Raw genomic sequence first — 24,451 nt, 5'->3', positions numbered from 1 at the left:
ATTTTGCTCTCTTTTGGGTTACTCACTCTGGGGGAAGCCAACCATCATGGCAAAAGGGTCTCAAGCAGCTCTATGGAGAAGTTCATGTAGAGAAATGAACACCAACCTGCCAGCATGTGTGTGAGGCGTCTTTAAAGCAGATCTAAGTCAGCCCTTCAGATGACTACAGTTCTGGCCAGCAACTTAACTACAACCTCCTGAGGAGCTCAAACCAGAACTACGAGGAAAGGTACTCCCAAATTCATGACTTGCAAAAACTTTGAGTAAATATATATTTACTAGTTGCTTTTAAGACACTAAGCTCTTAAGTAATTTCTTCCATAGCAAGAGTTAACTAAAATGCCTAGTAAAACTATTGAACTTCAAAGATATAGAAAATATATCTCGGGACTTCCTTGGTGGCACAGTGGTTAAGAATCTGCCTTTCAATGCAGGGAACACGGGTTCGAGCCCTGGTCTGGGAAGATCCCACATGCCGTGGAGCAACTAAGCCTGTGCACCACAACTACTGAGCCTGTGCTCTAGAGCCCGCGAGCCACAACTACTGAGCCCATGTGCCACAACTACTGAAGCCCACGCACCCTAGAGCCTGTGCTCCGCAACAAGAGAAGCCACTGCAATGAGAAGCCTGTGCACCCCAATGAAGAGTAGCCCCTGCTCACCACAACTAGAGAAAGCCCACACACAGCAACGAAGACCCAATGCAGCCAAAAATAAATAAATAAACAAATAAATGTTAAAAGGAAAGAAAAGAAAAGAACTCTCAAGGCCTACATATTTGGAAGGGCAAAAGAATCACACTCCCGTAAGAATTCTTGAAAACAGCATACAAAGCAAAGAAACAACATTTTCAAAAAACTCAATAAAAGAAAGTATAGACCAAGGATTTCTATCCAGCCAAGGTGTGCTTCAAATATTAAGGTTATGGAAAATCTGTCTGAAACACACAAGAACTTGAAGAATTCTATATTATATAAGCCCTCCTCAAGGAACCTAAAGCTACTAGAGGATAAGTTTCATCCACTCAAGAGAGGAAGGAATACTTCAGAAATAAGAACGATAGTAAGAATCTGAATAACTAAAAATGTAGATTATATTAGTCTTCCAACCCTACCCCCCCACAAGGGTGGAGGCAAAGGTGGAAAATTAATGTATGCAAGTTTTATATTGAGATAAAGTAGAAAGAATGCACTTTGAAAAAGGGAGAGGGAAAAAGAAAGTTAAAGTAAGCTCAATGTCAGTGACTGTTGTTCCGGCAATAGGTAGGAATTACAGGATACAATTAAAATCTTGACAAACCACATAATAAAAAGTACAAAAGCACCCATTAAAACAAAAATATACACCTTTCTAAATTTAAAAATAAAATACCAAAGAATACCCTTGGGTGGAGAAAGAAACAGCAAATAACACATAATACACATAATTATAAAATAATTTGAGAGAATTGAAACCAAACATGTTATTCATATTGATAAATGTGAATGGGATTAAATCATCTATTAAAAAGATCTTCAATTTGTTTCAGAAAGCAAAACACAACTACAACTCAATGTGGTACAAAAAAGCATACCTAAAACAAAGTAATTCAAAAAGGCTAAAAATAAAGGAATGGGCAAAGGAATTCCCAGGCAAAGGGAAACAAGAAGAAAGCAGTGAGGGATATTCCAAGAAGGGTATAATTTAATGCTCAAAACCAAAAGCACAACAAAGATAACTATCAATCAGTCATATTTACTATGAACATTTACACTCTAAATAACAAGCAACCACATTTGTGAAGCAAACACTGTAAGAGATACAAGGAGACAAAGAGAGAAGTGTACTAACAATTAGTAGACTTTAATAAACCATTCTTATTAAAAGACAGATGAAGTACTGGCAGGGAGGAATAAATAGGAATGAATAAGACTTAATTAACATAATCAAAAAGGTAGATTTTGTGAAAATATCTCAAACATTTTACTTTTATAATAGAGAATACAACTATCTAGTTTGTATTGATCATATATTAGGAAACAAAGAAATTGCCAGTGAATTCCATAAAGTAGAAATGTTATAAACAACATGCTTATATTGCAATGCAATAAACTAAAAATTATTAACAACAAAAAAGAACTTCTACCCAGGCAAAAAAGGGAAACCATGCAAATTCCATAATTCCTAAAAAAAATAATGAAAGCCCTAAATATCAGAATCTATGGTACATTTAAAATAAGAGACCACAGGAAAATTCACAGTACTAAATTCATAGTATTAAAATAAAAACACACAGTATTTTATCAATAAAAATATGAATGTCAACCAATTAAACTCCTAGTTCAACAAAAAGAACTAGAAAAAGTATGACAAAGTAAAACAAAAGAAAGCAGTAGGTAGTAATAAAATTCAAAAAACAGGATTTAATGAGGTAGATTTTTTTAATAGACCTAACTAGTAAAACAAAATACTTGATTTTTTAAAATTTACAAAATAGACTACTAGTTAATCTGATCAAAAAGAAAACAGAAAGCAGAAATTTACAAAATAATAAATCAAAAAAGAGGCATAGCCAATGAAATAAAAGAAATATTTAAAATTCCTAACAGACTAATTTATAGATCGCTATGAAAATATATTTGAAAATCCAGATGAAATAGATAATTTAGTTGGGAAAGAAAGGCTACCAAAATTGACCCCACTAGACATAGAAAGCTTAGAGATTAAGTTCTGAAAAAATAAGATAGAGAAGGTGATCAGAGAATTAACCCCATAAAAAGGCACCATCCAAGACTGTTTCATAGGGTAATCATATCAAACCTTTAACCAGTCCCAAAGTACTGAAAATAAGGGAAAATCTTCCTTTTTGTTTTTCATGAAGAAAGTCTGATATGAAAACTTGAGTAAAGACAGTGCAAAATACACATACAAAAACTGTAGACTAATATTATTTATGGATAACAATGCAAAAGTATACTATATTAAATATTAGCAGATAGAATCCAACATCATGTAAAAAAATAATATAACACGACCAAGTGAAATTTATTCTGGAACATAAAACTGATTCAATAGTAGGAAATCTATTAATATAACATGCTAAGAGATGTAAAGGGGGAGAAACCTATGACTATCTCCATAGATACTGAAAAAGCCTTTAACAAAATTTAAAACCCATTCCTGATAAAAAATATACGAGAAAATTGCAATTAATGGACATTTTCTTAAAATGATTACACACACACACACACACACACACACACACACACACACACACCCATAGTCCTGAAGTCAGTATCTTACTAGGGTAGCAGAGGCATTTCTACTAGGATCACAAACAAAGCAAAAATGTCCACTATCTCTATTACTACTGTCTACTACCACTACCTATTAGAGCTATTAGCTAATTCAATTAGACCAAATAAATCAGTTAGATGCACAAGAATTGTTAGGGAAAAAGTAAAATAATTCTATTTGCAAATGACACGACAATATATCTGGAAAATCCTTGAGAATCAATGATAAAAGTAATTTAAACAAAAGTATTCAGAAAATAGCACGATAAAAAAATATAAAACTCAATAGCATTTACATATTCAAATAATAACCATGTAGAAGACATAGAAGAGAGCCACTAATTAAAAACAGGATAATGATTAAACAGGAATAAATTTAACAAGAAATGTATAAAATTTGTATGAGGAAAACTAAAACTCCTGAAAACCTGTATGAGGAAAATATTTTAAAACTCCTGAAAAATCAAAAAGACTAGATCCAATGCAAAGATATTACCTATCCTTGGGTAGGTTCACTCAACATTATAAAGATTTCAGTTCTATTAAATTTCAATCGAATTCTAATACAATATCAAAAAGCACTTTAAGTTTCATATGGGCAAACATGCAAGAATAGCCAAGAAAATACTGAAAAAACATAAGGTAGAATTTACTCTACCAGACATTAAAACACACTATAAAGCCCTTATAATTAGAAGCATGGTACTGGCTCATTAACTGACAGAAAGAATAGCAAATAGAATAGAAAGTCCAGAAATAGACTTAATTACATATGGATATTTAATATATGATGGTGGCATCTCAAATCACTGGGACAAAGATAAACTTTTTTATAAATGGGAACCATTGAGAAATAAAATTGGATCCAGACTTAACACCATACACAAAATTAAATTCTAAATGAATCAGGAATCCAAATGCAAACTTACAAATACTAGAAGAAAACGTGTGAATTCCTCTTTAACCTCAATATATGAAAAACCTTTCTAACTATGACAATTTAGAAGCAAAAAAAAAAAGATTGCTAAAAAATAAATGAAAAGAAAAATAAAAATTCTGCATGGTGAAAACAATGCAATAAAGTCAAAAGACAATTGATAAGTTTTTGAGAAAAATGTATGAAATATACATGTGAAACAAATGGCTAAGAACCCTAATCAGTTTTAAAAAGAAAAGATTCTAAGACTCTTTAAAAAGGAGAGGGTAAAAACCAAAATCTAGTAGAAACATAAGGAAAAGACATAACCAGATAATTCACAAAGATATATTTCTTTAAATAATCCTGAAAATAAGAAAAAATATTCACCATCACGCACATTTAGAGAAATGCACATTAAAACCATACTGAGATACAACTTCTCATCTATCCAAGTAGTAAAAATGAAAACCTTTTTGTCAAAGAGAAAAACCAGAGGCTCCAAATGGCATCACTTGTGCTAAAGCCCATGATACCAAGCCTAGATTTAATACATAACCTAAATACAATTTAAACCTTCATCAGAAGTGTAATCTTTTTTTTTTTTGAAATATAGTTGATGTACAATAAGAGCTGTATTTTTTTTTTTTTTTTTTTTTTTTTGGTTTAAAGACAAGCTTGTAAGGATTGGCTACTCCAAAGTTCTAAGGAATATAGCTAACTCAAATGCTTTTCAAGATCAAGTTATCCAAGATAATCTTTAGGATGTAAAAGCTAGTTTAAGTTTGTCGCTTTAATTAAAACAGACAAGTCTTAATAGTTGTCAGCATTAATTATATTTTTATTCTACCTAAGCTAACAAATTTGTCAGCAAGAAAAATAACTTGGTATGATGAAATTTTCATTAGTAACCTAAATATAATTGTTTAGAGCAAGTAAATTAAATAAATAAAAGTAGAATAAAAAGATTTTCTAGGTGAACTTTTGAAATAAGTTTTCCAAATCGTTAGCCTGAAACCCTAAAGTTTTGCTAAGCTTAGGTTAAGTAATGGAAATTTATTGAACATTTAGATCATTCCAAATAAGATAAAATAGGTGAAAGATTAATTACTGAACACAGCTTTATCTACTTTTGGCTTTCTATTGTTTAAAAACTAAAGATAAAATTTGGGATTATTAGTAAGCATGTTTGGTGCTGCCAACTATTGGCACTTGCCATCTACCTCTACAAGGATTAAATCATGAGCTGCTGCAGCTGCTGACCTTCAACACCCCCTGAAAGGAGTTCAGGGTGGAGATCAGGAATGAGGCACTTCATGCTCTGGGAAAAACTGGCAGAAAAGGTCTTCAGATAGATATTTTCAGGAGATTTTATGAGCCCAATTCTTACATTCCTCATATCTAGAAAAGCACTAAAATCATTAACAGTGACGCCTGCTCCTCGTGACTAGCAGCAAGCCTCTGCCAAAATGTGTGCTTGGCTGCTCGTACCCCCCTTCACTAAAGTCATATAACACTGACCTTCCCCGCTACCTCTTTGGAGCGGCTTCTCAGAGCTACCTGAAATGCTCTCTCCTGGGCTATAGTTCTCATTTTGCCCCAAATAAAACTTAACTCACAACTCTCACATTGCGCTTTTTTTTTTTTTTCAGTCAACAGTGCTATGCTAAGAAAGTTTCTATGAGAAAGCACATGTTTCTAGAAGTTACAAAGATTACTTATAATTTTGCCAAGCTTCGGAATGCTAGTGTAAGAGTCCACAACTGTTTAGTTCCTAAATTTTAGCCAGAAATTAAGGTTTTCAAAAGATTAAAAATTCTAATATATGTAATTAAAGCTACAAGAAACAACAAAGGAAACATCTCCATATGCAAGAAAAGCACGATATGCTTTTGGCTAGAAAAGGCATGAGAGACTTCCCTGGCGGTACAGTGGTTAAGAATCTGCCTGCTAATGCAGGGGACACAGGTTCGAGCCCTGGTCCAGGAAGATCCCACATGCCACAGAGCAATTAAGCCCATGTGCCATAACTACTGAGCCTGTGCTCAAGAGTCCATGAGCCGCAACTACTGAAGCCCGCAGCCCTAGAGCCCGTGCTCCGCAACAAGAGAAGCCACGGCAATGAGAAGCCTGCACACCGCAACCAGAGAAAGCCCGCGTGCAGCAACAAAGACCCAACGCAGCCAAAAAATAATTAATTAATTAATTTTTTAAAAAAAACAACGAAAAGAAAAGGCATGAGGAATGAAGATGCATTTTGTTAAGGGAAATGAGAGTAATTTTGTCTGAACTAGAGCTTCTGGTTATAAAGGGTAAACTAAAGGCATACAAAAATCTTTTCTCTCTTCACTGAAGAGAGAAAAGATTTTACCTTGTGTAATCAAGCTGGCTAAAACTGACTTATTATAAGCATTTTAAAAATTAAGTTTTAATATCAATAGTGTACTTATATAAAACTAGAACTTAATTTTCCTTCATCTGCTAAATAGACAATCAAGTATTGTTTCACATGGACCTGTGATCCTATTTAGTCAAGTGTCCAAACCATTTGATATCTTTGACAAACTTCCCCAAATCAAATTCTGAATGATGTCTTTTGACCACAAACTAATTTTGAAATTTTTCAGAGGCCCCTGGAACATTTCAAAAGATGTTAGGCTTATTTGATATGTTAAATAACATCGGAAGCATTACCAAACAAGGAGCAACACTAAGCCTTCTTTATGTTGTACTTGATTAGGTGTGTAAGTGTTCTAGAAATTGTGTGAAATTCCTAGAAACTTGATATATCCTGGTATAATCCTAACTTATAATTCTAGTCATTATCTTAAAATGGTGTATGACATCCTCTGGGACCCCAATCAGAAATGGGTAACAAGTAAACAATCCTTTTACTGCTATTCACTTACTTTCTAAAATTACTCATCAAAATTGAGGCTCACACTAAAAATATTGAACCTGAGTAACAGGGAAATGACCTAGCTGACTTTCATGTAAAGGCAACAGAATCTATATAAAGATTGTGGCAAGTGTTGATGAGATTCGTTCTACTTCTCCAAAAATGACCCGCTTACTGCCAGACCTGATGTCCTTATAACAGACGACAGTCTGCTCCTGAATCAGAGAAACTAAGATGGGTAAACAATGGCTGTAAATTAAACAAACAGCTGGAGCTGTGGGAAAACCAAGATGGCCTCATGGTTCTTCCTGGCTCCCTGACAAATCTCATTTTTCTGTTTTCCCATTCCTTCACCCACCACAGTATATGTAAGAACAACTATTTGTGTCCCTAAAGGCCTTAGGCTTCCTCCCTCTGGGCCCTTGAAAAACTGTATTCAAGCAGAAAAAGTATAATTACATAGGACTACATGACCTGAGGAGGATACTCTAATGTTTCTGTTCTTCCAGATTTAAGGAGACCTTTTCTTAAGCTATCTATGACTTAACAACAATTTGGTAAAGTATACCTTTGTGAACAAAGATGAAACATTTTCTCCCCACCTGATCCCTCCAGAATTCAGGAACTCTCAGTGAATATTCTTACTCTCTTAACAATTTATTTGCTTGCATAAGTTCAATAACAATCTGTTCTCCTTGTAACAGGATACAATTAGAAACACTGGCTATATTACCAAGGCTTTGACTGGAATGTCATATTTGAGAAAGGTGTGCACAGACTCAGATATGACCAGATAGCTTCAAAGAACTGCTTCAAAAAAAAATCAACCAGGTACCTTGCTTACAAGGTTTCAGCAAAGCAGTCTTAAAAAAGGACTTATATGGTCAATCATTATTCTTGCTGTACTTATATAAATAATCAGGCCAAGTTTAATGCAAACAAATTAGTTTTACTATGATTATCTTTGGTTAAAAAAAATATAGGGGTAATTAAAGAGAGAAAAATTATCTTTGCACCTTTGTAGATAGTATTAGATTCTAGTCCTGTTAATTGTCTTTGAGGTTTTATTACATACCTGTAAACTGGACTGGATCCTGAATTCTTCTAGTGTCCTTAAATATCTGGCTACAACTCACCAAATTAATATTTCCAATTTTCCCCCACCCGTCTGATTTGACATCACTAAGAACAAAGGCAGCCTTTGAGCCCTGTCAGAAGGGAGCTTACCAAGTGCTCCTGACCACTGACACTGATGCAAAATTATGGAAAGCATTGAGCCTTGGGTACATGTCTCACAGCTAAGGACGACCACCTGACATCTGGTCCTACACAACACTGGAGACCCCTGAATCAAAATGATGAGTAAGAAAAGTCACTGATATTGATGTCTACTGCTTTCACCCAAGACACCAGATTCAAGTCTTCTTGCTTTAGTTAAACATGAAATCCTTTCTCCTTTTCTTTCTTAATTTCACTCTGGCATTGGCCTGGAAAGATAACACCCTCATCTGTATCTCCCAGGCCATTACTAAGAAGGGATAAGCTTCAGTATTTAGGATAACTCTATTTTAGGATGGGAGATTCTCTTTCCACATGCACTAAAAACCTGACTGACTCCTGGCTTGAAAAGGTAAATGCAGCAGTCCCTGTGAATAAATCTTTTATCAGGATTCCTTAACAGGAATGGTTTGCATCCCGACAGGTCTTGTCTTTGTCTGTGGTGGTTATCATTCTCCTTGGGCCCATATGAATGCCCATATGGCTGGCACACAACTGTACTAGGCGTCTTAGGTTATCTAACTGTGCCCCTAACTGTTCTAGAAAAGGTCTAACAGGAGAATTCATGATTCAAGAACTGCTTCCTTTAGCAGGGTCTACTTCCCTGATTAGGAGTTAAAACAAAGAAGAATATAATCAGGAACCTTTCCTCAACTCTTAGAGAACATTGCAGATTCCATTGCTAGGGCACTAATTGTCCAACAAAAATACTTAGACTCTCTGGCCACAGTTGCTCTTGATAATAAGATAGCCCTTGATAATCTTTTAGCTGAGCAGGGAAGTGTCTGTGCTATGACCAATACCATCTGTTGTACCTGGATTGACACTTCTGGTGAAGCTGAAACTTAATTATGTAAGATCACTGAGTAAGCCACTTGGCTTAAAAGGGTGACTCCTTCAACAGTGTCTTTGACTGGTTTGGGTCTTGGGGACTATGGCTCTGAAGCACACCCCAAATACTGGGAGTTATCCTATTTATAGCTGTCATAAACATCAGCACATTGGATTCTCTCAAAAGTTTTAAATGCATGTTCACAGCCACTGACCAGCAGAGAAGTGATCTCCCTGAGTGGAACATCAGAAAAGAAATGAGGAGAACAGCCACCTTAAAAATTGTGAACCTGTAACAGGGAAGAACAAAATCTGACTCCATGTTGGATCTGTTTCTTTTACTTTAACCTTTGCTTCCTGTTGCTTTTGTGACTATAATCACTAAAAGGATGCTCTTTATAGCTATAAGCATACATAGTGGCGTCCCTTGGGGAACCCTGCCCCTCTGCCTCAATGTTAAACCAAAGTGCCTTCATTCAGCTCACAGGGAAACACCCTGCCCCTGCCCGCCCGTGAATGGCTGCAAGAAAGAAGAAATTAACACATCTCCTCCCAGACGCTGGCCAAACCAGAAGATATTTTGCAAGACTTAGAGCCTTTTTACTTTACTTCCTCACCTCCTCCCCATCTCTGTTCTATAAAAGAAACTAGCATCCAGACCCAGATAAGATGGTACTCTATAGGACTCTAGTCTGCCATCTTCTCAGATGCCCAGCTTTCCAAATAAAGTCGCTATTCCTTGCCTCAACACCTCATCTCCTGATTTATTGGTCTGTTGTGCAGCAGAACAAGCTTGGACTCGGTAACAAACCTGAAGTCATGGCCTGTGAATATCACAGGAGTTCATCAAAGACGTCATGACCTATGGATAGCAGAACAAAGATCAACAAAGCTGCAGAGCAGTAGTTGAGAGCGAAGCTAATGCCTTAAATTTTGATCACATCTCTCAGGCTGAGAGTATGATGAAAAGGAGGGAACTGTTAAAGAGAAAAGCCACAGGCCCCAAATGGCTAAAGCCCATGATACCAAACCTAGATTTAATACCTAACCTAATTGCAGTTTTGACCTTCACCAGAAATGTAATCTTAATCAACCAGTCTAGAATTTCCTGGTCAGCACCAAGAGGTAATCTGTCCATCCTCCCTCCCCACCCCCCCGCACCCCCACCCACCCCCAAGATACAATCTGCATGATAAAACCCCCTTGCCTTTCCCTTTTACCCCCAAAAAGCTGCCCTGGTATAAAAATAATCCTTTCTTTTATTTTGCTAATAGCTCCTTTGCCCTATCCTTCTTCCTACAAAAACCTTCCATCTTTTAGTAAAACCCCTTCTAGTTCCTAGATTGGATGCTGCAATTCATGAATCACCTAATAAAGCTAGTTGGATCTTCAAATTTACTCAGCTGAATTTTGTTTTTTAACAACATCCAACAATGGATTCTACTGGTGAGCTGAGGGGTAATAGACTAGTGAGAGTGTAACTTGGCTAGACCCTTCTGCAGAGCAATTTGGAATCTAATAAATCTATATATATGCACTTACCTTCTGAAATCTCACATCTAGGAATTTACTCTGAAGAAACATCACCAACAATATGAAAATACATATGCACAAGGTAATTCATTACAGATTGTTGGTAATGGCAAGCTATTTGAGACAATCTGAATGTGGATGGTTTTCTGGCTTTTACGTACCGGGCACTGAAAGGGTGGCCAGTCTCCAAATACATCAGTTTCTATTCAGAAAATTAACATTAATACAATACTGTATCTAATCTACACACCTTACTCAAAATTTACCAATTGTTCCAAGTATGTCCTTTTTCTAATCCAATCTAGATTAAGGTGGTACATTTAGTTGTCATGTCTCTTTAGCTTGCTTTAATTGGAATCAGCTCCTCAGTCTTTGTTTCCGTGACCTTGATATTTTTGAAAAGTACTGGCCAATTATTTTGTAGAATGTCTCTCAATTTAGGTTTGTCTGATGTTTCTCTACAGTTAAATTTACATTAGACATTTTTGATAAAAATATTCCAGGAGTAATGTTGTGTCTTTCTCAGTATGTCACATGAGGAGGCAGATAATGTTGATTTCTCATATTACTATGTTTCATTAATTTTGATCAGTGAAGGTTCTGGGCTTTCAGAAGAATCACAGTCATGGCAATAATGGCCTTAGAATCACACAGAAGAGATTCCAAAATATGTTTACAAATTTTTTCCAATTAAATTTTTAAAAACGTGTACTGACTTCAGATGACTCCCTGGAAGGGTTAAGTATGATATGTGGTATGCTGTTACCACAGAGATACTCCCACATCTGAATTTTTTCACCTCAGGTCTTTTATTACATATTTCTAAGCAACTATGAATATATCCAAAGATTCTGTGAAAATCACAGGCTCCAGAGGAGATCAACACCTTTACAAGTAGGTTTTAAAGCATACTCTATGTAGGTTTCAGCCAGAGGCACACCCCAAAGTGACAAAATCTCCCACCAATGGATCTGCCAATCTGGGGTCACAGGGGATGACCCTGCCCCCACAGCTCCACATTCTCTGCTTGGGTTGCATATGCTTAAGACTCCAAGCAATTTCATCCTTCAAAATCTAGGTAGAGGTAGCTATACAGCTATAGCTATGCTGGCTGTAGTGCATGCTGTACTAGGGCCCACTAGTAGGAATCACACCTGCCGTTGCTGCCGAAGTACACGGAGTAGAGCCCATGATGTGAGATGGCACTGCGCAGTGAGGCCCTTTCTTTGACTATGCTCCCATCCCTTCACACATGTTTCAAGTTTCAGAGCATGTGTCAAACCAAAGAGGAAAGAAGCACTGAACTGGAAATGAGATTAATGCTCTAATTTAGGACAAATTTTTAAAACCTGAAAATAAAACTGTTAATACTTGAAACTGCCTAAACAGCTATAGAATCTAGCTAAGATTCCATATAACAGTGAGTTCAAAGAATAGTGGTTGAGAAAATAATTAAGCTATTCCTTGATAATATGCTGAGTCCAGCCCATTCAATGAATTGGTTACACACTTACACACACACACACACACACACACACACACACATCAAGAAGTCCTCTTCTCATAAACTGTTTTTGAGGGACTAGTATTCCAAAGAATATTCAAGAAGAGTATATTTTAAAGTTTTCTTGCCTGAAGAAAATCTAAGATGAGTCCTGGATATATACTGAGAACTAAAATCCATCAAAGCAGAAACATTGGTAACTTAACTTTACTCAAACTTTCTAGGAGAGAGTTATGATACATTTAGAAGTGTCTTTAAAGTCATAAAATATATTTTAAACATACAAAAAAAGAAAAAAGTAATCCTCAAGGGGAAAAGGAGCCACATTTTCTTCCACTTATACCAAATATGGCACGATATTATCTAAGGGAAAAATATTTTAGTATATTATCTATTATTTACAAATTGACCTGTTTTCATTTAATAACATATGTAGACAAGGGGTTTTTTCTTACCTTTTAAAAGGCACAGCATTTTTCAGAACACTTTCCACGTCAGCAACATCTGCTCTGGCAAGATCGGCCACAGTAAGAAAGCCAGAAGCATAGAGGAATCTGGCTCTCTGTGCATTAAGTAAGGATACCCGGACCAGGTCACACAGCTCCCTCTGGATGCCAAATGTAAGACGCTTCTGAAACTGGGACAGTAGTAGTTCCATGTTGTGCCAGCCCAGGCGGTTAGAAAACACTGTAATCATCCCTAGAATATTCATATAATATTTATTGAATTAAAAATTCTTTCTAGACCAATTCTCCGTTTCTTGAGATGTATTTTTGTTTCACTGTTGTTGTTATTTTTTCTGCAGAATTATAAAGTTTAACAGGCCCAAGGTATAAAATAATAGGAGAGCAGACATCTTTAAGGGCCTAGCTAATTGGCTAGACACATTAAATATCATCTCATTTTTTCTTAATCATGAACTTGCATTTGAAAAAATTGAGGCAGAGCACATAAACACAAAACAAACAAAAAGCCCTCACTAGTTTGCCTCTCTCTCTCTTTTTTTTCCTTACTTTCTTTAAAGAAGAAAGAACTCTTAAAACAGGTAAAGAACTCTTTTCACCTAGAGGAAAACAAGAGAGCTAATTTAAATTGTCAAGTGCTGAGAGGATTATTTACAAAGAGTGAAAGTCCCATTGATAATTTCATAAAAAAAAAAAAATGGTTGCCCAGCTTGATAGCTATACCCTCTTGAAATAAAGAGGCCAGAGTAGCCAAGTGTCAAGTCATTAAGAAAATCACTTCCCTACAAGAACATTAACCCTAGAGGTAATCTGAGATCTTTGATGCCAGTGAGTTGAAGGGTAAGTCTCTCCCTTCTTACTGCCCTCTCCTAGCATCTTTCCCTCGGTAATCTCTCATGCACACAATTTCACAATGAAACTTCTTACACATGTAAACACACTCTCCAGCAGCCCAGGATTTCCCTCCTAAGGGCTTAAGGATTTCTTGGTAAAATCAGACCTAGAACTTCCCTTGTTTGCCTAGCTTAGAAGATAAGAGTTTAATTTTATTAAGAAAGACCAGTATTTCCTTAGAGAACAGATATTTAAAACAATGAGACAGAAGTCCAGAAAGCCCTCTCCACTTGCCATCTTCCACAATAACAAGTATTAATCAATAACTTGATGAAAAAATGAAGACCAGTGAGAACTGTGTCTGTTTCTTCTTACAATACGCTCCCCCCACCAAAAAAAAAAAGACAGAAAAACAGAAAGAAGAGCGATGGTCAGCAGGTTGCTAGGGAATGGAAGGGGATCAAGATCCAGACGCTCAGCCAGCTGCCAGTCTTCTGTAGCAGGGTAACTGAGCCCACAGGAGTCATAGTTTTGGGTGTTTTGATGATGACAGGAACTATACAAAATTATGGCTTAACATGATCCCCTCACTTTTAGAGAAACCTACAGTAAAATGGAATTTGAAAAAAAGTAATCTTAACTTGACCTCAAACCACAGAGTCTTAAATAAATGTGGGAACACTTGTTTAACTGACCTGCATAAACAGCAGCCGACTGTTGTAACGATTGAATCTGTCCACGACTGCATCCATATTTCTGATTAATTTCCTTTAAGGGAACTTCACTGATTAAATCTAATAGCACAAGACTGGTAAAAAACCTAGAAAGTAAATTACCAAAAGTATGGTAAGAGGTCACTTATGTCTACTATGAAAGTACAATGTATGTTGAGAAACAAGAAAGAACCAAAAAAGGTAAGAGGGTGAGAAGGTGAGAAGATTCCTAATAGGATATAGGATTAGTGGACAAAGAGCTCAATGTTCGTAAATTCTAACATACGTTAGTACTATAGCAAAAAACTAATATCTGTATAACAAAAAGATTTTGTTCATATTTCAATAATGCTAACTAATTTTAAGAAATGAGACTGGGTTCAAGAAATATGATGGCACAAAAATTTTAAAGAACACTTGATACACAATTATATCACCTAATCATATTTCAATCAAAATTTGGTTATAAAGAAGTTTTGATGTGAAAGGCAATTGTGCCACAAATAAGCCAAGTATATAATCCTTACAAAATTTACACTTGACTATGATGTAAATAATGAGACTAATGCTTTAAGAAAAATAATTTTATTATATTTCAAAGAAGCTAAAGCCTGTACAATTTCCCCACCTGAATCTTTTAATTGGCTCTTCCCTACTGGTAACAAATCAATTCAAAGGATGATACAAACCATATCCTCAAATGGAGCCACACTAAGTTGGCAATTCTGATCATATCTTCTTTAAGGGAAGAAAGTAATTAAGAGTTCTACTTTAAAAAGTCTTGATATATAGTGGCTTCTTATAAGCTACAAAGAAGAAACTAAAATATCAATAAATTCAGTAAATACAAGAAGTTGAAAATTTTCACTATATTCAGCCAAAACTTTTATTTTAATGACAATGAAAGTGATTACAATAAACTGGACATCTACTGTATATCCAATACTGTGTTAAAAACTGGATAGTCCAGGCTCCTTGATATTTACCTTTTATGGATGGCCATTTGTCGGTGCTGTTTCTCAGTTCTGGCTGCTACTTTTCCTTTCACACAGCGAGCCAAGAACCCTTCTTCAACTCCCACTAGCTCTGCCACCCGTTTCATAGAAGCTGGCAACTTCTCCCATAAACAGAAAAATCGATACCAATCAATAGTAGTCCAATCCTCAAACACAGGTGTAACCTAAAGGGAAGAAGCATCATTCATTACCTAAAACTATTGCATTACAAAAGGGACAAAATCGTAAACGTAAACTTCATGTTAAAAACAAAGGCCTCATGGGCTTCCCTGGTGGCGCAGTGGTTGAGAGTCCACCTGCCGATGTAGGGGACACAGGTTCGTGCCCTGGTCTGGGAAGATCCCACATGCCGCGGAGCGGCTGGGCCCATGAGCCATGGCCGCTGAGTCTGCGTGTCCGGAGCCTGTGCTCCGCAACGGGAGAGGCCACAACAGTGAGAGGCCCGCGTACCAAAAAAACAAACAAACAAACAAACAAAGTCTTCAGTATTTGGAAAAATTTCTAAATGTGATAATGCCTCACTTATATGGAAACTTCATTTAATCACAAACAACTCACTGACAAGAGAAAAGAAGAGACCACTAAGCACACAAGCTGGATTTTACAGAATCCAAGGACTTTAATCATAGACACTTTTAATCTCGGTATTCTGATGTTAAATACAATCTTAAGTATTTTGTATGACTTCTGAGAAAATACAGGGAGGGGAAAGAGGAATCAATATTCACAATTGCTATAATATATTTATTATCTGAAGTGTCCAGTATTCAACAACAACAAAAAAAAACAATGAGACATTCAAAGAAACAGAAACATGTGTCCCAAACACAGGGGAAAAAGCAGGCAAAAGAAACACCTTTGAGGGGTTCCAGATGTCAGAAATATCTGCAAAGACTTCAAAGAGACATTATAAGTATGGTCAAAGAACAGGAACAACAAAAAAAAACATGCTTAATAATGTAAAGGAAAGTATGATGACAATGTCTCATCAAGTAGGGAATATGAATAAAGAGAAATGATTAAAAAAAAAGAGCCAAATGGAAATTCTAGAGTTAAAAAATACAACTGAAATGAACTATTAACTATAGAGCTCAACAGTAGATGCAAGCTGGCAGAATAAAGAATCAGCAAACATGAAGATAGATCCATCAAGATTATGTAATCTGAGAGGTCAGAAAAAAGGAAAAAAAAAATGAACAGAGCCTCAGAGAAATGTGGGAAGCATTAAAGTGTACCAACATATGCATAATGAGAGTACCAGAAGAAGACAGAAAGGAACAGAAAGAACATTTGAAGAAATTATGGCTAAAACCTTTCCAAATTTAACGGAAAACTTTACATATGCCAGAGACTAAAAGTGAACTCCAACTAGGAAAGCTCAAAAAGACCCACACCCTGATGCATCAGAGTCAAAATGTAAAATACCAAGAGAAAATCATGAAAGCAGCAAAAGAAAAACAATGCATCATATACAAGGGAAACCAAAAAAAATTAAGAGCCGACTTCTCATCAAAAACAATGGAGGACAGGGCTTCCCTGGTGGCGCAGTGGTTGAGAGTCCGCCTGCCGATGCAGGGGACATAGGTTCGTGCCCCAGTCCGGGAGGATCCCACATGCCACAGAGCGGCTGGGCCCATGAGCCATGGCCACTGAACCTGCGCGTCCGGAGCCTGTGCTCCGCAACAGGAGAGGTCACAACAGTAAGAGGCCCGCATACTGCAAAAAAAGAAAAAAAACAATGGAGGACAGAATGCTGTGAAACAACGTGTTCAAACTGCTGAAAGAAAAGAAAAGTCAACAAAGAATCTTATATAAAGGAAAACTAACTTTATAAAATAAAGGCATAACAAAGACATTCCCAGATAAACACAAAATTTGTTGCTAGCAGATCTGCCTACAAGAACTACTAAAGAAAAGTTCTTCTGGTTGAAAGAGAGTGACCCAAAACAGTATATTAATTCCACACAGAAAAACAAGGAGTGCCAACAAAGGTAATTGCATGGGTACTTGTAAAGACAGTATTATTGCATATTTCCCCTCTTTTCTTCTCTTGACTGACTTTAAAAAGCAACTGTACAAAACAGTATGTATAAAACATATAAAAATACAAAATGTTTGACAATAACAGCCCAAAGGAGGCAGATGGGAGCAAAGCTATATTGAAGTAGGAAATAACAAGAGAGAGTAACTAAATCCATAGAAACAAAAAAAGGGAAGCACAAATCTTAAATAAAAATGTAAATATAACAAATTTTATATGTATACATTTGCTCTCCTTTCTACTCTCAGCTTCTTTAAAGACATAAAATTGTATAAAATAACAATTATAACAATGTATTGTTGGGTTTGTAACACATGTAGATTAGATGTAACATGTATAACACTAATAGCACCAAAAAGAAAAAAAAAAAGGAATAGGAATACAGCTATACAAGAATAATGTTTCTATATCTCAATGGGATTAAGTAAGTATAAATTTTAAGCTGTATATGCTAACCCCTTGAGTAATTACTGGGAAAATAACTTCAAAAAATATAGAGAAAAAGTAAAGAAATCTAAATGTTATACTAGAAAGTTTTGCTTAATTCAAAAGAAATCAGTAAAAGTGCAAGAGAACAAAAGAAGACGTGAGATATATAGAAAACAGACAAAATGTGGAAGATGTAAATCCAACTACATCAATAGTAACATGAAATGCAAATGGACTAAATAATCTATCAAAGACAGAGATTGACAGATTGGATAAGAAAAAAACCAGAATCCAACTATATGCTGTCTGTAAGAGACACATTACAGATTCAAAAATACAAACAGGTCAAAAGTAAAAGGAAGTGAAAATATGCAAGCCACAACTATAACAAAGCCAGAGTAACTAGACTAATATCAGATAAAATAGACTTCTAAAAAAAAGTTCACAGAAGAGGAATATTTTATAATGACAACAGGACCCATCCAACAAACAAACATAACAACTGTAAATACATACAGGGTTCTGAAACACATGAACAAAACTTGACAGAAATGAAGAAACAGACAATTCAAAAATAAGAGTTGAAGATTTAAATACCCTCACTTTCAACAGTGGAAAGAAGAACTAAGAAGATCAACAGGAAATAGAAGGTGAAAACGATACAGTAAATCAACTAGACCTAACAGACATCTGTAGAACTTCAACCAGCAACAGCAGAATGCACATTCTTCTTGAGGCCACATAGAACATTTTCCAGGACAGACCATCTACTAGGCAATAAAACAAGCCTCAATAAATGTAAAAGGATTGAAATCATGTGAAATATGTTTTCTGACAATGGAATGAAATTAAAAATAAATTTTAAAAAATTTTGGAAATTCACAATGTAGAAATTAAACAAGATGCTACTAAATAACAATGGGTCAGAGAAGAAATCACAATTGAAATTAAAAACTACCTTGAAACAGATGAAGATAAAAAATGAAAACATAAAATACCAAAATTTATGGGATACAGTGAAAGTAGTGCTTTGAAAGAAATTTATAGTTATAAATGCCTATACTAAAAAAGAATAAAGATCTAAAATCAATATCCTAATCTTCCACCTTAAGACACTGCAAATTGAAGGGCAAAGGAAAGCCAAAGCAAGAAGGAAAAAAAAAAAAACTATAAAGAGCAGAAATTAATGAAACAGAGAGTAAAAAATAATAGAGAAAATCAACCTACCCAAAATAGGTTCTGTTAAAAGGTAAACTGAAACACATTAAAATTTTCAAGAGTTTATTTGAGCACGCACCAATTAGAATTGGGCAGTGCCAAACCAAAGGCAGTTAGGAGTCCTCTAAGGACAGGAGCTAGGGGCAAAGTTTTTAAAGAGAAGATGCTGAAGAAAATCAAAGCAATTACAGGACTGGTTATAGCTTCAGCAGTTGCCTTATTTGGGAGAACCTAGTTGGCTTTTTGTGATTGGTTGTTCTCAAGTTTCACTTTCTTGGATTCAAGTGCATTGACTAAGGCTTAAGTTCTTGTTTGCTTACATAAGCTGCTAAGACAGGCTTCCTTATTTATGTATTGTTAACAGTTCTTTGAAACAATACTGAAACCTTTAGCTAGACTGATCAAGAAAAAGAGAGAATACTCAAATTACTAAAATCAGGAATGGAAGAGGGGACACTACTACTGCCTTATAGAAATAAAAAGAATCATAAAAAAATACTATGAACAATTGAATACCAACAAACTAGATAACCTAGATGAAATGGACAAATTCCTGGAAACATACCAACTACCAAAACTGATTCAAGAAAAAATAGAAAATCTAAATAGACCTGAAACAAGAATAGAGACTGAATTAGTAATCAAAAATTGTACTCCAAAGAAATGTCTAAGCCCAAATGGCTTGACTGGTGAAATCTATTACCAAATGTTTAAATAATTAACAGCAAACCTTCACAATTTCTTCCAAAAAGAGAGAGGAACACTTCCTAATTCATTCACTACCTCAAAACCACACAAAACCATCATGAGAATAAAGAACTACAGACCAATGTGTCTTAAGAATGTAGATGCAACAATCCTCAACAAAATACCAGCAAACCAAATCTAGCAACATGTAAATAGTACTATACAACATGATCAAGTGAGATTTACCCAGAAAATTCAAGATTAATATCATATCTGAAAATCAAATAATGTAATATCAATAGAATAATGGACAAAAATCCCATGATGATCTCAATAGATGCAGAAAAAGCACGTCACAAAATCTAACACCTTTTTGTGATTAAAAAAATTCAACAATCTAGGAATAGAAGGTAAATTCCTCAACCTGATAAAGGCTATGTGCAAAAAATCCACATCTAACATCATACTTGATGGTGAAAGCCTGAACACTTTCCCTCTAAGATCAGGAACAAGACAAAGATGTCTGCTCTCACTATCTCTATTCATATTTAACTAGAGATTCCAGACAGGTCAAGAAAAAGAAATAAAATTCATCTATAGTGGAAAGGAAGAAGCAAAACTACCTCTATTTGCAAATGATATGAACTTGTATATAGAAAATCCTAAGGAATCCACCAAAATACTATTAAAATTAATGAACAAGTTTAATAGGCTGCAGCATACAAGATCAAAATATTAAAAAATTGTTCATACATTTCAATAAACAATCTGAAAAGAAAATTAACAAAGGAATTCCATTTACAATAGCATTAAAAACAATAAAATGTTTAAGAATAAGTTTAACAAAAGACATATAAAACTTGTACTCTGAAAACTATAAAAACTGTTGAAAGAAATTAAAGACCTACACAAATGTGAAGACAGCCATGTACACTAACTGGAAGACTTAACATTGTTAATTGTCATCAAAATTAAAAATCTTTGTGCTTCAAAAGACATAATCAAAAACTTGAAAAGACATCCCACAGAATGCAAGAAAATATTTCCATATCATATATCTCATAAGAGACTTGTATCCAGAATATATAAAGAACTCTTACAACTCAATAATAAAATGATAAATAACCCAATTTAAAAATGGGCAAAGGATCTGAGTAGATATTTTTCTAAGGAAGATAGATATTCATGTGGTCAAGAAACAGATGGAAAGGTGTTCAACGTCACTACCCATTAGGGAAATACAAATTCAAACTATAATGAGATAGCACTTCAAGCCCATAAGGATATACTTAAAAAGACAGATAAAAACAAGCATTGGAGAGATGTGGAGAAATATGAACCCTTGTACATTGCTTATGGTAATGTAAAATTATGCAGCTGCTTTTTAGGACTTTGGAAGCTCCTCAAAATGTTAAAATTAGAGTTACCATATGATCCAGCAGTTCTACTTCTAGAAATATATCTAAGAGAATCCAAAACATATGTCCACGAAAACTTGAATATGAATGTTAACAGCAGCATTACTCATAATAGTCAAAAAGTAAAAACATATCAAATGTCCATCATTTTGATGAATGGATAAAGATGTAGTACATCTCTACAATGAAACATTATTCTGCAATATAAAGGACTTAAGAACTGATACATGATAAAACATGGATGAACCTTGAAAACATTATGCTAAGTGAAAGAAACCAGCCATAAAAGACCACATATTATATGATTCCATTTATATGAATAAGAATAGAATAGAAAGTCTATAGAAAAACAGAAATCACACTGGTGGTTGCTCAGGGGTAGGGGAAGATGAGGAGGTTGAAGGAAAATGGGGAGTGACTGCTAATGGGTACAGGGTTTCTTTCTGAGGTGATGAAAATGTTCTGAAATTAGATGTTGATGACTGCACAACTCTGTGAACATACTAAAAATCATTGACTTGTACACTTTAAATTATATACTATGTGAATTGTATTGCAACACAGCTATTTAAAAAAAACTCAAATTCCCTATGAGAAAATTTTCAGAACACTCCTGAAAGCCCCAAAGTAGACTGAAAGAAATAGAAAAACATCTCTTTTCATAAATAAGACCAATCAAATTAAAAAGGATGTCAGTCAGTTCTCCTCCATGTTAATGTATAAATTTAACAATACCAATGAAAATACCAAGTTAATTCTAAGCGATATATGAAAAGGGAGGTAAGTAAGAATACCTATGAACACTAAAAAAGGAGAGCAATGAAACTAACCCTACTAGATAATACAACAAAAGCTTTTAATTAAAACAGAGGTAGTAGTGTACATATTGGTAAAATTGGTCTGTTGTCAGGTCAACAAATGAAATAGAAATATATCCAACAACAAATGGAAATTAGAAATGCACCTAAACACAAATGCAAATTAGTACATAAAAATTGGAGAAAAAAGTTAAATGAAAGCTGAAGAAAATTTTTCAGTCACTGTGTGTAAACAAATCTTTTTAATAAATAAAGATGTGACTACAGATAGCCATTATGAAAAAAGATAAAATTGAAGAACCATATATTAGAATAAACTCTAAATGGAATAGAGCGCAAAAGAGAGGGACTACAATCATATAATTACTTGAAGAAAATGTGAGAGAATTTATAATCTCAGAACAAGAAAAGCATTTCTCACTGATTCTAAAGTTCAAAATTCAACTACATTTTTTTTTAAATGCTATACAAAACACACAATAAACAAAGTCAAAAGCCAAGTGAAAAACTAGGAGAAAAATATTTATACCACAAAGAACTACTCTCCCTAATATATGTAAAAGAATTGTTAAAACTTAAGAAAAAGACCAAAAATACAATAGAAAAATGTGCAAAAGACATGGACAACTCATAGAAAATAAAAGAATACTACCTTAAACATATAGAAAAAATGTTCAAATTTATTCATAATAAAAAGTGTAAATTAAAAGTACACTCAAAAATGTAAAAGCTTGACAATATAATTTTATTTATGAGGTTGTGGGAAAATAACCACTCTCATATAGCACTGGTAAAACTGGAAAATGATATAAACGCTATAGAGGGCAATGCAAAACCAAAATCACCTATGTCTTTACACTTGACCCAGTAATCATACTTCTAGGATTCTTTTGCAAAGATACACCTCCATCAAAACTAAACTAAACAATAATATATGCCAAAGTTACTCACTGCAGCATCATTTGCCATACCAAAATACTGGGAACAACTCAAATATCCATCAGAGAACTGACTGAATAAACAATGGATTATCCACATACACAATGGGGTTATACAGATATAAAAAGAATAAAAATCCCATGAACTGACAAAGAGTGATTTCCAAGATATATTAGATATATTGTTAAAGGGGAAAAAGAGGTACAAAGTAATGTATATAGAATACTATCCTCTGAATAAGAAAGGTAAAGTGAGACTGTATCTAAGGACTTGCTAATATTTATTAGCACTTGCTAATATTTATACAATGAAAAAGACATACACCAGAAACTAATGAAAACAATTATCTATGAAGGTAAGAGGAAACGGCATGCAGAGCATTGACATATATAGCTGCCAGACTTCACTGGGTATTCCTTTTTATATAGTTCTGACTTTTGAATCACATAAATGTTTTAAATATTCAAAAAACAAAATAGTACATGCAAACTTAAATGTTTTATTTAAAAAAATAAATGTACATTAACTTGGCAATTTTTTGAGATAGGGTTAAGGTCTTTTGAGTTTGAGTCTATTGATTAGAATTTACCATGGCTTTCTTATGTAAACCATACCCACAATACATTGTCTCATAAATCCAGTTACTCTTTTGGTCAAGTGAAATTAGACATTAAAGAAAATTGCAAAATACTCTGTGAACAGTATCCTTCTAGTTGTTTTCCCATATAGATTATAATTTTTTTTCAGAGTTTTACAGAAGTCTCACTCACATGTTTTATCAGCAATTATTTTAGTAACTTGCATTAAATCTAATTTTCATAGAAGGAAACTGGCAGTCTGACTCTAGAGCCCATAATCATAACCAATGTAAAATAAATGAGACTTATTTATAAGGCCATGCCAGATAACTGGTAAGACCAGCTTTGAGATTCTCCTTAGACACATTCTCAGGCACAGAACTTTGAACACATTATCACCCACGTAGTACACATGTTCACTGGAAGGGGGGACGGAAGGAAGGCCCTGTCCAGAAATTTCTCCTCTGCTCGCCTCTATATAGTGTTTTTATTGAAATACATTTCTTGATAAGCCTTCCTAATTCTTATAATTTCAAATTTACCCCCCACTCTCTTGCCTATCAAAACACATGCATTTGCTCTTTCCCCCTTCCCAACTTTATTGAGGCATAATTGACAAATGAAATTGCATATATTTAAGGTGTACAATATACTGATTTGACATATGTATTCACTGTGAAATGATTACCACAATCAAGTTAATTAGCACATCTATCACCTCACATAGTTACCACTGTGTGCATGTGTGTGGTAAGATTCTCTCCGTAAGCAAATTCCAAGTATACAATACAGTATTATTAGCTAAAATCACTATGCTGTACATTAAATTCCCAGAACTTATTCATCTTACACAGGCATACATTGGGGATATTCTGGGTTCAGTTCAAAACATTACAATAGAGGGAAGAGGGGGAAGATGGCGGAAGAGTAAGACGCGGAGATCACCTTCCTCCCAACAGATACATCAGAAATACAACTACACGTGGAACAACTCCTACAGAACACCTACTGAACGCTGGCAGAAGACCTCAGACCTCCCAAAAGGCAAGAAACTCCCCAC

At 34.8% G+C, this 24,451-nt stretch overlaps 1 protein-coding gene across 1 annotated transcript in view; it reads right to left on the bottom strand.

Annotated features, from left to right (window-relative positions):
* POLQ (DNA polymerase theta) overlaps positions 1–24,451 on the bottom strand; it is a gene marked incomplete at both ends in the record, with an annotated part of 114,029 nt that overhangs the window by 50,014 nt on the left and 39,564 nt on the right. The window contains 3 exons of the mRNA XM_082654665.1: positions 12,692–12,935; positions 14,230–14,354; positions 15,234–15,427. Of these exons, the coding sequence (XP_082510791.1) occupies positions 12,692–12,935; positions 14,230–14,354; positions 15,234–15,427 (563 nt within the window). The remainder of the gene's footprint in view (positions 1–12,691; positions 12,936–14,229; positions 14,355–15,233; positions 15,428–24,451) is intronic.

This window comes from Grampus griseus (genome assembly GCF_964374135.1).
Source record: "Grampus griseus genome assembly, chromosome: 5".
NCBI classification, from domain to species: domain Eukaryota; kingdom Metazoa; phylum Chordata; class Mammalia; order Artiodactyla; family Delphinidae; genus Grampus; species Grampus griseus.
Note: the sequence above shows the minus strand (reverse complement) of the source record. Positions and strands in the feature narration are given on the sequence as shown.